At 43.0% G+C, this 17,476-nt stretch overlaps 1 protein-coding gene across 5 annotated transcripts in view; it reads left to right on the forward strand.

The window, feature by feature from the left end:
* Positions 1-17,476, forward strand: part of ERG (ETS transcription factor ERG) — a 174,789-nt gene that overhangs the window by 130,328 nt on the left and 26,985 nt on the right. For all 5 annotated transcript variants that reach the window (XM_041734990.1, XM_041734992.1, XM_041734989.1 and 2 more), the window contains exon 3: positions 3,862-4,013. In XM_041734990.1, coding sequence (XP_041590924.1) covers positions 3,862-4,013 — 152 coding nt within the window. The remainder of the gene's footprint in view (positions 1-3,861; positions 4,014-17,476) is intronic.

Below are 17,476 nucleotides of genomic sequence, written 5' to 3' on the forward strand. Positions count from 1 at the left end.
TTTACATCTTTGCCAACAGTTTATTATCTTTTTTTTTTTTGGACTAGCCATCCTGACAGGTGTGGGGTGATCTCTTATTGTGATTTTGATTTGCATAATAACTTCTGTATGCCCCCAAAAGACGGAGTCCTTGAGAGAAATATCTTTCATGACATCTATTTGCAATAATGAAATTAACCCCCGGAACAATAACACAGAGACATTTCATATTCCCCAAACAATTCTCCATTTAACAAGCATCTAATGAATTGCCTTAGAATTTTCACAGAAACCGCTGGAAAACACATATGCAAATACTAAAAATAGAATATTTAAAGGGATGCCCTTTGCTACGTGTATTTCAAAAGCAATGCATTGAACGTCCAATCCTTATCATGTTGGAGTAGGAATCACGTGATGCAAGTGGAATACCAAACTGTTCCTGGGAAGTTTCTCCCTGCCAACTTGCAAGCCTTAGAATGCACAGTGTCTGTGGAGCTCAGTGCAGTCAGTCAGGAGGCAGATTTCCGAAGTGTGGGTCTTTCCTTATCACACCTGGGCCATGAGCTGAAAATGTATTTATTGGGAGACTTTTAAATAGACACTTGCCAGTTCTCTGAATCATGTTAAGATTTTTTTTCCTTTAAACAAAGTGTCTAAATAGATGCCTCTGAAAAAATCTCCGGGAATTGCCTCTATTTCTTACTCAGGTTTTTTTTTTTAGACATGTCCTGGTTGGGTCCCACACCTGCTGTGCCCGGAATTGAACAAGCCATGGGGCTAGCTACAGTGGTGTCCTAGAATAGGAATTGTGCAGGTGTTGCAATGCATGCCTTAAACCAGAGTAACACGTGGCCAGGGAGTTCTCCATGCCTTTCTGAAATTAAGGCCTATTTTACCTTGTAAGAACAGCATCTTTCCTTCCTTGGTGGAGGCTTCCTTGTGGAGGTCCCCACATGGGGACCAGAAGCATGGACAGTGGGTTAGGCTGTCTAGCTTCAAGTCTTAATTCTGACCCCTCCTGGCTCTGGGAACTGACCATACCCCTTCAGCTATACCTCTGAAAAGTATATATGCTGCCCATACCTGCTGCCTCAGGCTGTGAGAGGACCGATAAAGGTTAGGGTCTCAGGACAGGGCCCATGTATATATGCTCTCCTCTTGGGCTGTTAAAATTCCCAAGAGAATAAACAAGGGAAAAGATTGAGAAGCGGGAACAGCACACCTGGGATCCTTGGGGCCCCTATACCTTGATTACCTGCTTGAGTCCAGCATGTCGGAGGCCTGTGGAGTGACCCTCTCCTCTCCTCGGGGATGGAGTTCCCTTAGAGTTTTTACAAAAACTATTTGAAATGATCAAGAACATGGTTCCAATCTGTCTTCCTCTGAAGCTTAAACAAAATACAGTGTTCTGAAGGGGCAGCTTTTGAAAATCAGGTCTGATGGGCTCATGTGGCTGTTTTTTTACAATGAAAGCTGAATGGGAAAGCTTACCTGTCTTGCTAGAGAAGAGGGGATTTATGGTGCCTGGTATACAGTGGGCACTCAATAAAAGTGGTCTAAACAGATGACTGAATGAGCAGAACCCACAGTGCTCACCCTAGACTTTATAGTTGTAGCTGGAGTTACTCTCATCCGCTGAGCAGCATCTAAAGCTTTTGCCCTGAAGAACCAAAATTTTCAGACTCTGTCCCCTCGTCCTAGTAACTTCTCTCCTTGAGATAAATAGACCAAAACACACATCCTCCACTCAACTGGTGGAATTTTCCAAAGGGATGGGAAACAAAGTCTCAAGTGAAGACATTCCATGTTGTGATATTAGGATGAGGCTTCTAGAGATAAGTGTTTGAAGCCAGGAAAAGTAGCATCAGCAGGAAGTAGTGCATGTGTAGGCAGCGGTGGAAATATAGAGGATCTGCACCATGGGAACTCAGACTGTGTTTGTTTTTAAATTTCCTTCATGTTAGCACAGCTGTGAGGATGCCATGAAGCAGGACCATGGATTTCCAGGCCTGTGGTAGGGCCCTAGTCCTGTGACCCTGACCATGATCTCTACCCACAGACATGCCTGCTCCTTCCTCCTTGACAGCCCTCAGCCCCTTCCATCAGCACCAGCCACGTGAGCAAGTGCAGAGAAGGCCCTTTGGTTTTTAATAGTTCTAGAGATGCTGAATGCTCTTTGCAGGGCACTGCCCATCCGTCTGCCCTTTCTGTCCACACCCCTGCCACACATTTGGCTCTTGAATAAACTCCCCCATCCCAACTCAGCTCTGTCCCACCCGGAGAGTGCCCTTTTGCCTCAGATGGTTTCGACCTTCTCAGACTTGAGGGTCAGGTCCATGCCAGTCCCACAGTTCCATGATTCCACAAGTTGGCTGTAGAGCTCCCACTACTGAGCTGTGGAGAAGATGAAGTAAAGCTCGTTGGAGTGGAATCCGTAGCCTCAAGGCTTTAGACACTGGGTCAGGAAATCTGACATCCAGTGGAAATTTGGAGATTCCCAAAGGCATGAAAGTCCTGTGTTGGGTAGAGCTAGAGAGGAAATTGCCAGAAATCCACCTTGGAAGACGTAACCCAACCATCAAGATTCCTCAGCTATACAGTGAGCTTGAGTTAACCATCTGTGGGTTAACTTCTAAAAGACATTGACATATTTTTCTGTTTCCCAGGTAAGCTGGATATTTCATGTGGGATTTCCCTATTAGATATGATTCCACCATATCCTCTACCCTTCAAATTTCACTAAATAGATATATATTTCCGGAAAAGAAAGGCAGATTTGTCTTTATCCAAATGACTACATCTGCCTTAGTAACAGTAGCTCTGTGAAGGGTTACCCGAGTGCCAGTTGCTGACCCCTTTCTGCATCCTCAGAGCTGGCTTCATCCCATCCCAGCCTAGGGGCTGCTGAGTGTACTCTCCTGCCACCTCCCAGGGTGCCAGGCCTGCCTCCTCCTCTGTCCTGCCTGCCTGCACCTCCGCTGGGGACATGGTGAGCCTTCAAAGCTCCATATCTAAAGATTGGCTATAGGGATTTGAAATTGGACACAAGGATCTCATTCTGAGGTTTGGAAGAGGAATGCCGTTCTAGGATAAGGCTGTCAGAGTGCCTTCAGAGCCGGTTTTGCCTCCGAGCATCTGTGTACATGGCTTGTTTATAGTCACAGAGAGAGGACAATGGTAGTTCACTGTTCCCTGCAAGTGTTTCCAAACAGCTGTCACCAGGGAAGTTTTGACATGACAGTTTCAGAAGGAGCTGGCTTAAGAAAGAGAAGCCAGGTGGCAGCTTTGCATCCCTGGTGTCTGCTTGGTGCTTCAACCGAGCGTGGGCGCTATATTAGTCCAACTCCGCTGTCATAACAAAATACCACAGACTGGGGAGGGCTTACCCAGCAGGCATCTATTAATGTATTTCTCACAGTTCTGGAGGCTAGAACTTCAGGACCAAGGTGCTGGCAGGGTTGGGGTCTAGGGAGAGCTCTCTCATTGGGCTGTGGACGGCCACCTTCTCAGTGTGTGCTCAGTGGCAGAGACAGAGAAGGAGAGTCCTCTGGTCTCTTCTGCTTCTTGTAAGGGCACTAATTCCATCACAGAGTCCTCACTGTCAGGACCTTGTGGGACCCTGGTCACCTCCCAAAGGCCCCACTTCCAAAAACCATTACTTTTGGTGTCAGGGCTTCAAAAATGGAGTTTTGAGGGGACACGGTCATTCAGCGCAGAGCCGACACTGTATTTGCCCTTTGACATTTCTCTTCTCTTCTCCTCCTTCCTCAGCCTCCCCACCTTGCCCTTCTTTGGTTCTCTCTGTATATCACAAAAAGACTGGGAGGCAGGCTTCTTGGTGGCAACAATAATGGTAGGATTTATCTTCTTCTCCTTCAGGAACTCCCCGGATGAATGCAGTATGGCCAAAGGCGGGAAGATGGTGGGCAGCCCCGACACTGTGGGCATGAATTATGGCAGCTACATGGAGGAGAAGCACATGCCGCCCCCAAACATGACCACGAACGAGCGTAGAGTCATCGTCCCAGCAGGTCAGATGCTCATACTTCACTCTGCTCAGTCCGCAAGCCACACCTTTCCAGAAGGCTGTTCAGCTTTCTCTTCCCACCTCTGGCTTCCATCATCCTCACTGGTCTAGGGCCATTATTCTACACGGAAGCCAGCAGGAGTCTGACCACCTTTGGTGAAATGTCCCCTGATCTGTGTGTGTATGTGTGTGTGTGTGTGTGTGTGTGTGTGTGTGTGTGTGTGTGAGAGAGAGAGAGAGAGAGAGAGAGAGAGAATGGAAGTCTATGAAAAGTGACCCCTCAAGGGAAGAATTGCCCTTTTTCTGAGATTATTTGGTATTAAATATTTTTTAAATGAAGTGCTCTTCATACTAGATAGTAGGCTTTTTTTAAAAAAAAAAGAAATTTTTATCCAGCAAAATAAAAAGCTATGTATTGTGCGTTCTCAAAATCAAGAATTCCAGCTATCCCTGGCCTATACTACAGATTCCGAGAACCAGAGTAATTCTTTGCCACAGAAGTAATTCTAAACTCAAACCAAAGCAATAGCTCTGAATTTGAGGAAATGCCAGGAACTTACTTGTTGAGCAAAACTGAAGGGAATGGGAAAGATGAGTTTCACACAGCTTCTCAGAGGAAATGTGCCACATAAAACCAAAAATACCATGGCCACTATAAGAACTTCATGAGTCCTTACTCCATGGCAGGGTTTTTGGTAAGCAGTTTGGAGACACCATCTCAGGAAATCTTGGGAAATGGAATTCTTAATCACAATTTCCCTGATGAGGAAAATGGAGCTTCCAGAGGTCAACTAACTTTTCCCAGGGTCTAATAGTTAGTAAGAGGCCACGTTAGAGTTCACACAGACCTACCTGCCCACTTTGTTCTCCTCCTTGAGGTTCTGGGCTCAGTCTTGGCTCCTGACACAGCCCCCGTGGGATCCTCCCTGTCACTCCTTGTGGCTGGCCATCTGGTCACTCTGTGGCTCGGTCTCAGGAGCTTGGGTTTGCTGCCACTTCAGCCTGAAACCCTTGATTCCAGGTAGCTCTGTCTTTCATCAGGGCTGGGTACAAACTTCTCCTCAGAGAGCCCCTTCCTGAGGGCTTCTCATCTAGAACCATTCTCAACTCCAGTTGGCTGACCTCAGCATCCTCATCTTCCCTGCCTTATTTGTCTTTACTGTGTTCACTCCCATTGGTCATCATACTCCACATTCATGTGAGTGTTTGCTTTTTAGCTTCCTCCCTCCGTACAGCCTCAGCCCCACAAAGGCCCAACCTCCATGGCCAACCAGGTGCTGACCTGGAATGCAGTAGGTGTTCAAGCGAATATTAACTAAGGGGAGGATGAGTGAAAGGATATCTATGCATGGGCAAGGTTTGCAAGAACTTGATTCTCCCTTGCTCCAGGGGTCACTACATGCATCTCTGTGAAGTGTGATGGCAAACAGTCCCCTCCGTGGTGTGATTCCCATCCCACTGCCCCTTAGTCTGCATACGCTCACTTTCATGGACTTCTGCCCCCTTCCACATAGACGGCAACATATAGAGGATGTGGCCCAACTTCTGGCGTGGGCTTGTGGACCGGACTTTACTTTAGGATTGTCACGGGGAGAGGGTGGCTCTCAGCAAACTGCATGAAGCTGATTTGGTGCAGTTGATTGAAAAGCATTATCCTTCGGGGCCATCCCTCATCTTGAGGCATGTTGTAAGACTTTTATTGGAGACAGCAGAGATGAAGTCTCATGTGTACTTGCTGACAGGGACAGAACTGATTTTGATGCTGATTAAAAGGCAGTTGACTTTTCTACAGAAGCCCTGTACTTGGTTTGATCATAGCAGCTGAGCTACTTACCCGAAACCCATTGCTCGCTCTTGGGCTGTAGAATAGAATGTTGTTCCTCTGGGAAAAATATGGATATGCAAATGTCCAAGGCAAGCATCCTGGATGTGTGGTACCTACAAAAGGCTGAGAGCAGTTGTTCCTGGGGAGGAATGGAGGGAAAGGATGGTGTTGCCTCAGACACTATCCGGATATAACCAGGATGAGGTAGGAATGCAAAGGATGTCCATCCATGCCCATCTCACCCGTAGCCTTGTTTCTTAAGAGTGTCGTCCCTCCAATTCAGGCAAAACAAAGTTTTTAATTCTCTAAGATGGGAGAACCAGTCAAGGTCTGTATTGAAGATTCTTGTCTTGGTACTTCAGACAATCACAGACCCAGGAGGTAATGTGTGGTGCCACTTAAACTGTTCACCCACGGGGTCATATTTCTGTCACGTCATCAGTGTGCTTTGAAGTCATCAGTATCATTCCCAGCAGGCACAGACTTGAGGGTTGCTACCTTAAGTAAAATGTTGAGAAAACAGGAGAGATACTTATATGGGGAGGAGGCAAAGAACCACTTTAATGGAGTCAGAGCATCAGCGTGCCTGATATTGTATAGTAGCTGCTCATTAAGTGTCAGTTGGATGAGTGGACTGATGGTCGTGCAGATTGGCTCACACTGAAGGTTTTGTGTAAAGACTGGTTTCATCCCCTGAAGAAAGTCCTCTTTCAGCTGTACCCTCCTTTGGTTGCTTCACGCCAATGCAGGCAGTTATTCAGTTAATAGTGTTTGTAAGAGAGCTAGTTGTGGCTGATTTTGCAAGTTGTGAGTCTTTCAGTTATTGGCCAAGCTTCATGTATGTGTGCTCAGACACACAGATGAACACACACGCCACACACCCACACCCACCTACCCAACCACCCACCCACACAGCTGCATTGCACAATCCAAATAATTCCCCAATGTGGCCATGAGATTGCAGGCCCTGGGGGCAGCTCTGTCAGCTGCTGCATCTGGACCTTCAGCCCCCACTCCAAGACCCAGGCACCTCTTGCAGGCATAAGGCACTCTGCACACATAAATGGAATTCTCCAAATCTGCTTCCACCTGGCACATAGAGTTCCTACTAGTTAAACACATTGATTGACACTCAGAGGGCAAATCATAAAGATAGCTGAGAACAATGACTTATTTCTAAGCATCTGCTTTTATGTTTTTTTTAAAGATTGATTGATTGATTGATTGATTGATTGATTGATTTATGATAGACGTAGAGAGAGAGAGAGAGAGGCAGAGACACAGGCAGAGGGAGATGCAGGCTCCATGTCGGGAGCCCTACCCGGAACTCTATCCGGGACTCCAGGATCCTGCCCTGGGTCAAAGGGAGGTGCCAAACCGCTGAGCCACCCAGGGATTCCCTCTAAGCATCTGCTTTTAAAATGCAAATTTTTAAGTCTTGTGCAGTTGCAAAAGGTGAGTGTCACTCAGCTCCAAGGTGTCAGCAGGCAGTGAGAAGGGGATACCTCAATCATTGCATGATGAAGTGTTCATAGGCTAAAAAGGAAAGTAGTATAGGAGAGATGTCCCAGCTACTCACTCTAAATCTAGAGAAAAATATTCCCTTGAAGAACAAGAAAGTCCTGAGAAAAACAATCAATGAGACCAGCAGACATCCTGGGGAGCCCTGGCTTATGCATGTTGTCCTGGAAAAATTGTATGTGTGCTTCTTCCTCTCACAGTACACTGGTTAGATGGTAAATCACATTTGTGCGTTTTCATCTACCTATTTCGTGTACATCTGTATGTTTAAGTCTACATCTCATGGCGTTGGGCTGTTCCTGACATGGTTGTAGATCAGAGTGTCGTTCAGTGAAATCAATCTTATGAGGAGCTAGACACGTGTAGCCTGATGAAATGGCACTTCAGTGGTTGGCTCAGCTGGATTTGGATGTCGACTAGAAAATGTTTCTCCAAGTACAGTCAGAACCACTTGCATCAGGACTCCCTGGGAGACTTATGATTTGAAAATGCACATTTCCAAGTTTCCTGAATCTGGATGTGGGGAGGGTCAAGGATTCCACATTGTTGATGCACTTTTTGGGTGATTTCATGCATAATACAATTTGAGAAGCTCTAATCTAAATAAGAGACTGCGAGTAAATTTTACTTGAGTACACCTTAACTGTTTTTAATGAAGGCAGGCTGGGTTACTTTTAGAAGAGGGAGTGGCCAGGAAGATAGGAAATAACCAACAATTTCACATTGACATTCCAAGCAATTTAAAAAAACTGAAGAGTCGCCCATTTGGTGGGAAGCAATGTAACATTGTGTGACAACGGTACTCAAAAAATTAAAATAAAATCAATAAAATAAAATAAAACAAAATAAATTTTGTAGAGGTCATATGTTGAGGCATCCACAGGAAAACCCAGGACAATTAAAGGGACAGAACGCAGTGAAGAGTGGAGGAAACCTGGAGCTCCATTCTGACAAGCTAGGTCAAGCGCAGTATGAGGCCTGCAGGCATTTGGCTGCATTCCTATCAACAGCCAAGACAACTTGGGCACAATGCAGGCCCCTGACTTCCAAGTGTTCCACGTTTGCCTCGTTGAGTCTGTGAACATAGATCACTGTTTAGAAACAAATGGGTCGCCATTGCATGATGGAGCTAGTATTCTAAAAAACCTGGATTTCTCCACGTTTCACAGAGCATCTGCCATCGGGGACGCTGGCCCTCTGTGTACCGGCTATACCTCTGGTGGTCATGGTAGCTTTTTCTGTATTGACAGTGTACTTGGCAGTGTGCTAACCAGCAGGGCTAACAAAGAGGAAGGCACAGTCTTCATCCACTTTTCTTAAAAGTTGCAAAATGCTGACCAAAATGCAATAGGACCTCAGGTTTTAGCAGCTTACATCATTTTGAAAGATTTTTCCTTTTCTCTGTTTTTATTCCCTAAAATGGGTGCAAAAGCATTGGGCTTGTCAAACATTTCTACTTTTTTCCCCCTTTTTCAACTTAAATTCAGTTGATTAACATATAGTGTATTATTAGTTTCAGAGGTAATTTAGTGACTCATCAGTCAAACATTTCTACTTTTATTGTCTCAATATTCACCTTGAGCACAAACACTCATGGCAATCAGAAGTCTCAGAGATAAAGAGTTGCCACATTCACTTGTTCCCTACATTCATTCATTCACTGAGGCTTACTGTGTTTTAGTCACCATGAATAATAGCTCTTATATGATTTAAGACCCCCCCCCCTTTTTCTTGACCCCCCCCCAAACACACATGGCTGCAGCTCCTTGTATTATGTCATCTTCAGGCCCTCCACACTGGATCCTTTCTCCTCAATTCATGAAGTATCAGTATTTGTGACTCTCATGCCTGTCACATAGGAAGTGACCAGAACTGATCAAGAGTAGATAAGACCCATCCACATGAAGTAAGTGGTTCCTGACAAGAGCATATGGGATTAAGAGCTTAAATGACTGGTTCAGACACATGTTTCAGAGCATCTGAGATGAGATGACAATAAACATGACTGGTCAAGAGTAGTTTCCTTGGAATCTCATATGATTCCTTAATCTCTTTGCAGCCTCCATCACTTTTCTCTGCCATATCCTGGCCCTGAGTCATGTGTTCTCACAGTCTGCATTGCCACAACCCTATGTCTAGATCCATGTGGTTCCCTCTGATGGAATGCCCTTCCTCCTTTCTTTGCTCACAAATATTTCTTCAGGGAAAATCCACCCTGTCTAGGAAGCCAACCTTAATCTTTTGGCAATTTAATTGCTTCTTTTAAAACATCTAACCAGTTCTTTTATTACCATGCTTAATTTTCTTTCACATTATATTCTAGAATGCATCTCATATGTACTTACATCTGCATATACCATTTAATCCCACAAGGATTGGAGATGCCTTGTAGACTAAACTACTGATAAACCTGTGAACCAAATTACTGATCAAAAAGAAATTAGGAATCAGTCTTGAGGCAATTAAAAATATTAATGAAAAACCAAAATCACATGAAAGAAGAATGCATCCATTTTGACCACATTTGACCACAAGGTTGGCTAAGAAATTGTAGCCACGCTTCCAGTATGGCTTTGAGCTTCCTGGCAACCAAAATAAAAAGTCATGTGGGGACATAATCCCTGATTTTGCAAAGAAGTTTCACAGGGAAGACAATGTTTTTCTTAATTCTGAATCCCAAATGCAGGATCCCTGGACTTTACACTTGAGGTCCAGTGAGACTGTAGAGGTGACTAGTATGGTCCTTAAGACATCCTTTATGAACAGAGTGAATTACATTAGAGAACGGCTCGTTGTGGACAGAGAGCATATGTCCACGGTGAGTCTTTGCTGGTCTGGCTTATTGTAAAGTCAAGATTTTGAGTTCTCAGAGTGGAAGAGGACTCACGTGGCTCTCACATGATTCCTTCTCAATGTGACACCTCCAAGCTGGGCTTCAAAAGCAGGTGAATAACAAGTTATAGAAGAATATCCTCACCAACCTCGGACGGTAAACCTATTTTGTTTGAATCTTGCTAGAGTTAATTAGAGCCTGTCTATTCTATTAGATTGCAGGTTGGGGAACACATCTTTTGCATTTTTAATCACCAGACAAAATAGCAGCAGGCTTGTGGCCTGTATGCAGAGGTCAGTAAATGTGCATCTGTTGAGTGAGTGGTAATCTAGATTTAGTTAGCAAGAATCATGGAATCACAGGAGTGGAAGGTATAAGACCCTGGATGATCTTAGCTCAACTTTGTATTATTATTATTTTTAAAGATCTTATTTATTCATGAGACACACACATGCACACACACACACACACACACACACACAGAGAGAGAGAGAGAGAGAGGCAGAGACATAGGCAGAGGGAGAAGCAGGCTCCATCCAGGGAGCCTGATATGGGACTCGATCCTGGGCTGAAGGCAGCACTAAACCGCTGAGCCACCAGGCTGCCTTCAACTTTGTATTATTAGTCAAGATTCTTCAGAGAAACAGAACCAATGTCTCTCCATCTCTCTCTCTCCTCTTCCCCATTTATTTATTTATTATGAGGAATTAACTCGTGACTATGGAGGCTGAGAAGTCTCACAGCCCACAATCTGCTGTCTGCAAACTGGAAGCCCAGGAGAGTCAATGGTGTAGATTTTAGTCCAAGTCTCAAAGCATGAAAGTCAGAAACCTGAAGGCAGAAGATCAATGTCTCAGCTCAGAAACCAGGCAAAGGGAGCAAATCGTCCCTTCCTTCCTCCACCTTTTTGTTCCATTCAGGTCCCTAGTGGGTTAGTTGATGTCACCCACCCATACAGGGGAGGGCAGGCTGCTATATTCAGTCTTCCAGTTCAAATGTTGATTTCTTCTGGATACACCCTTACAGACACACCCAGAAATAATGTTTAACCAAATGTCTGGACATCCCATGATCCAGTCAGGTTGACACATAAAGCTAACTATATCACAAACCTCTTCCTTTAAACATGAGAACGTGGAGTACTGGAGAGAAGGGAAGCACTTCTCTCTGAGATACTTGCACAGGTGGATAAGACCAGAGCCAGTTCCCAGGCTTGTGTTCACATCTACCTACGGAACTTGTTACAAAGATGACACGTCTTCATGTTATTTTGTCACGCCACTAAACGCTCCCAAGGATCTCTTCCACTATGTCTACATTATGAAATGGGTTTCTATAATCTTCTGTTTAAATTGCTTCTGTGCAACCAAGTCAAGTAACCAGACAAGCAAACCAGCTAAACCTTAAATCCGAAGTCAAAGTTAATTATATTCTTAAACTATAAGCTGGATACTGATTGAGGAAACTGTCCCGGGGTTCTTCTATGTGTGACTGAAATCATAAACACAGAAATGATACAGCTGCCATCTATTGAGTGCTCCCTATTGTCAGGCACTGGGCCATCCACTTTGTAGAAAAGGTATTATCTCATTTAAATCCCCAAGCACCCTGTGGTGTAGGTATTATTCATTATTCTCACTTTATAGATAAAGAAACTAAAGATCATTGCTCAGAAAGTCCCAGCCAACAATTTGGAGAGCTAGGATTCTAATCCAGTTCTTTCTGACTCCAGAGTCTGAGTTTCTCATTCTTGTGCTACACTATCAAAATTACCCAGAGAGGAACACAAGGACATGAAATCGTGAGATGCTCTTGTTGCAGAGATTCTGAAATGGCCTTTTCAAAGGAGACTAAGTAAAGGACAAGATACTAGAGGAGATGTTAAAATAGTCTACTGTATTGCTCAGGATGTAACCACTACATTTCTGTGATGGAATTGAAAATAACTTAGATTTAGCATGAGTGGCTAGATGGATGTTAATGTGTGGAGAAAAAAAATTAAGTTAGATGATTTGGTTTGGTTTATTCTGTATTTAAGTTACCAGTGGGACATCCACCCACAAGGCAATCTGAGAGCCATTAGGGTTAAAAGTCATTTATCAGGGCTTACCACACCTGGGTTCTAAACTCTGCCATTGTCTATCTCTGGGACCTGGAAAGTCACTTAATCTTGGTGTTCCTTGGCCTGCAGCTGCACCAAAATACAGATGATGGTAATACCTACTTTGTATGACACTGTATGGATTAAATAAGAAAATACATCTGAAGCACATAAACAATGCTGAGGATATTGTAAGACTTCCAGATATTATAGTGGGGTTTTTTTTCATATTCAAGTCAAGCATTTGGGAGAAATCCTGAGATTTGAGGTAGATCCACAGACATAAGCATGTGGTGTGGGTTGAATTGTGGCCCCACAAAAAGAAAGGTTAAAGCCCTAACTCCCAGTGCTTTAGGACATGACCTTATTTGGAAATAGAGTATTTTTTTTATATTTATTTATCTGGAAGTAGAGTGTTTTTAGATTGAATCAAGTCAAGATGAGGTCCTGGGGTGGATCTAATAAAATGGTGTCCTTATTGAAGGGAAACATTGGACACAGACATACAGAAAGGGAGGATGATGTGAAGACACACAGGGAGAAGGCCTTGTAATAATGGAAGCAGAGATTGAATTGATGGAGCTGCAGGCCAAGGAATACCAAGGATTCTGACCACAACCAGAAGCTAGAACAGACAAGGGAGGAATTCTACACAGATCCCCAGAGGGAGCAGGGCCCTGCTGAACCTTGCTCTCAGACTATTGGCCTCCACAACCATCAGACAACACATTTATGTTGTTTTAAGCCACTTAGTGTACTCTCTAATGGCAACCACTGGAAACTAATGTGCTATGCATGTTGTAGGTAGACATGGGAATAGACAGAAAGTACAGGGCTAAGTATGGAGTGAGGACCATGACAAAACTCTGTGGACATCAACATCTAAAGAGGCAAAGGAAACCCGAGCAAGGAGAAACTTTAAGTGGAACAGGTCAATGCATCTCTAAAACATGATGAGCAAAAGCTGTGTTGTCATGGGATAACCAAGGAGAGGCAACGGGGAAGAAATGAAGGAAAACAAAATCCTGAAACTAGTCAATCCACTCAGGAAGAGCTGAGAATGACTCCATCCAGTGAAGTATTTTGGCGTGTCAGAATGTCAAAGATATGTTTAGAGCCCAGCAAAAATAATTTAGTCATGTGTTTTGAATAAAACACTTAATGAAATTATTGATTCTCAAGCAGGCTAAAGATAGCCATATTTCCTTATAGTGTTTGACTCTTTTGTAGGGTATTACATGATTAACATGTACAATTAATTTTTTGACAGTTAATAAATGCATGAAACAGAGCATAGCATGAGCTAGGCTGACCGGTACATTGGAAATGGAAAAGTTTTAAATAGGTAAAAAAATATGCCGAGAAGACTCTTGGACCTAGTAAAATGTTGAGCTTAAGAGAGACTTAAGGTGTTCCTCTTACAGAATACCTGGAAATGTAGCATGGAATCTGACATCTTTTATATGTCTAACTGTGGAGAAAAAGTCAGTGACTTCCTTAGCAACTCAAAACAAGGAAGGAACTGAGAACAGAGTATTCCTCTGTCCTTTTGTCACCTGGTTGTCACAGGTGACGTGGATGGGGGTGGGATACCCGTGTCTCTCATTCAGAGATTTAGGTCTTTAAGCAGCAAGAGATGAGGTCTTGGTCTTGGTCTTATGCAAAGCAAGGAGTTGGACTTGATCTCTCTCTATGTACATATGCACACAACTGTGTTTTCCAGCAATCCTAGGCTGAGAAATTAAGCATTGAAAAGTGGTCGTAGTCTAAGGCCCACCTCCGACACCTGACTGAAGTATGTACGTGATCCTCCTGGAGAGACACATCTTCAATCCAAACTTTACAGAGTATTCCTGCAGAGAAAGCTTCACTGTAAAATGACTCTGTGACTCCAAATTACAAAAACAGGAAGAAGCAATCTACCTAGAACAGAAGTCAGCAGAAACGACAGACAACATGATGAAGCCTCAAGAATGTTAGATAATTGAAGCATGGGATTGAGTGACTATAAAGTAAGTAGGTTTAAAAGGGGTTAAACACACAGTAGAAGGAACTAGAAATAGAGGAGCAAGACATTATGGAAAAGAACAGATAATTTTGTTTGTTTTTTAAAAATATTTTTATTTATTTGAGAGAGAGAGAGAGAGAGGGAGGGGCAGAGACACAGGCAGAGGGAGAAGCAGGCTCCATGCAGGGAGCCTGATATGGGAGTCGAACCCGGGAATCTGGGATCATGCCCTGAGCCAAAGGCAGACACTCAACCACTGAGCCACCCAGGCGTCCCAAGAACAGATAAAGTTGTAGAAGCAGCATGAAAATTCCTAGAAACACAAAAAAGGATTTACAAGTTATCAGGAACTCAGTAGGTGGGTTAAACAGTTGATTTGAAAAAGTTGAAGAGTGAATTAAGGAAAGTAGACTTGCAATTGATTTCAAGGTGCAGAGCACTGATAAAGACATGGAATTTATGAGCAAAGGTCAAGGGCAGGGAAGGGGCTCGTGATAATGTGCTGAATCTAATAGAAGTTCCAGAAAGGAGGAAGTAAAAAGAATGGACAAGATGAAATATTTGAAGAGATAAAATCTGACTTGGGGCACCTGGGTGGCTCAGTGGTTGAGTGTGTCTGCCTTTGGCTTAGGTCATGGTCCCAGGGTCCTGAGATCGAGTCCCGCATCGGGCTCCCTCCAGGGAGCCTGCTTCTCCCTCTGTCTATGTCTCTGCCTCTCTCTCTCATGAATAAATAAGTAAAATCTTTTTTAAAAAATCTGACTTTTCAAAATTTATGAACAAGACCATTTTCCATATACAGGAAGCAGAAGATAGAAAGAGATAAATAAGAATAAGTACACACTAATCATATTCTGGCAAGACTGTAGAATACCAAAGACAAAGAACTTAAAAACCAGCAAAGAAAAAAGACTATTTGAAAACAAAGACAGTTGTAAGGACAGCAGACTTCTCCACAATGACACACAACACTTGGGGCAGTAGAGAAAAATCTTCAGTGAGCTAGGAGAAACTGACAAAATTGTAGCTCTCTTCTGGGCTCTTAACTTTTTTTTTTCTGCCATAGACTCATTTAGTAGCTTCTTGAAGCCAATGGGCTCTTTAGAATCAACTTCAGAGGAATGTGATTAAAAAAAAAACTTTATTAAAACTTTATTAAGAGTGCATTATAATCCATTCTGTAAATTGTGGGGAGAATAAAGATACTCTAAAACAAAAGTCTGAGTTTGTTGCTAACCGACCCTCACTTCAAGAAATAACAGAAAGTCTAATAAAGAAAGTGGATCCTAGAAGAAAGGAATAAGATATGGAAATGGGAGCAATGAAATTAGTTGAAATAAGACTAGATCTAGAGGTGCCTGGGTGGCTTAGTCGATTAAGTGTCTGCCTTCAGTTCGGGTCATGATCTCAGGGTCCTGGTATTGAGCCCTACATTGGGCTCCCTACTCTGTGGGGAGTTGACTTCTCCCTCTCCCTCTCCCTCTCCCTCTCCCTCTCCCTCTCCCTCTCCCTCTTCCTCTGCCTGCTGCTCCCCCTGCTTGTGCGCTCTCTCTCTCTCTCTCATTCTGTCAAATAAATCTTAAAAAAAAAAAAAGAATAGATATAAAGAGAAATGGCTATAGAGTAACAACCACAACCTCCTAAGTAGGGAGAATAGCAACAGAGTAGAATAAAAACACTGGATAATATCATCATTCAAGATTAAGGATGATCATGATGAGAGTTCAAAACTTTTAAATTCCTTGCTTTCTTTGGGAAAGGGATAAATTTGGTGATTAAATTTGGATTTTTTTAAAGAGTAACAAGTAAAGAAATAGAACTTGAATGTTAAACAGCCAGACCGGTAGAGAAAGGAAAAAAAAATGAAGAAAAATAGATAAATTCAATAAGATGCTTATGAAGGAGGAATAAAGAACATATAAAGCAAGGTAAATAAAAAGAACAAAATAAGGTAGCAGGAATCAGATCAATAACAATACATATAAGTAGACCAAAGTTGCCATTAAAGATAGAGTGATTAGATTTAAAAGCAAATACTCAAAAGTTAATTAAGTACTGTTTACAGAAACATCTAACACAAAGAAAGGATGACAGCAAACAGATGGAATAAGATGTACTAGTCAAATTCTAATCAAAACAAACTTGACAAAAGTGGAAATAGAAGCAGAAAGCAGGGATCCCTGGGTGGCCCAGCGGTTTGGCGCCTGCCTTTGGCCCAGGGCGTGATCCTGGAGACCCGGGATCGAATCCCACATCGGGCTCCCGGTGCATGGAGCCTGCTGCTCCGTCTGCCTGTGTCTCTGCCTCTCTCTTTCTCTCTGTGTGACTATCATAAAAAAAAAAAAAAAAAAAAGCAGAAAGCACTTCTGGAGATAATTGAGGGTTAATACATAATAAAAAGGTTACATTCATGAAAACTACATGACAATGATGAACTTGTATACATAATAACATAGCCTCAAGATATGTAAAGAATTGTAAAGAGAAAAAGACAAATCCACTTTAGGTGAGAGATTTTAATTTGCCTTTCTCAGCAGCTGATAGATCAGTGACCTAAAAATTAGGTATCCATTATCAATTTTGATCCAATGATTTGAGGAAACCTCTACCTGACAATGAGAGAATATGCATTCTTTTTAAACTCTCAAGGGGCATTTGCAAAAATTGGCCATTCAATAGGCCACCAAAAAAGAACAACCAGAATCAAAGAAAATCAGTGTTATATAGACCTCATTCACTGGCTAATTCACTAATTCAAAAAAAATTAGAGATCAAAGCTATCAAAATGGTAACTGAACCTCATCTATGAATTAGGAAATTAAAAGGTTCAGAAACAACATCCAGTGTAGGCTTCTTTTTTGTTTTTTAAAAGATTTTATTTATTTATTCATGACAGACACACAGAAAGGCAGAAAGACAGAGGGAAAAGCAGGCTCCCTGCAAGGAGCCCAATGTGGGACCCGATCCGGGGACCTGGGACCATGTCCTGAGCCAAGGAAGGCAGATGCTCGAATGCTGAGTCACCCAGGCGTCCACCAGTGTAGGCTTCTTGAGTTCAAATTTCAATCTGGGATAAAGTAAAGCCCAAAGTGAAGCCAGTTCTCTCTGTTGAGCCTACTTTGTGAATGTGAAGTCTCTCCCTAACAAGAGGCAAAATGTTAAATCTTATTTTTGCAGGC

This window comes from Vulpes lagopus, chromosome 20 (genome assembly GCF_018345385.1).
Source record: "Vulpes lagopus strain Blue_001 chromosome 20, ASM1834538v1, whole genome shotgun sequence".
NCBI classification, from domain to species: Eukaryota; Metazoa; Chordata; class Mammalia; order Carnivora; family Canidae; genus Vulpes; species Vulpes lagopus.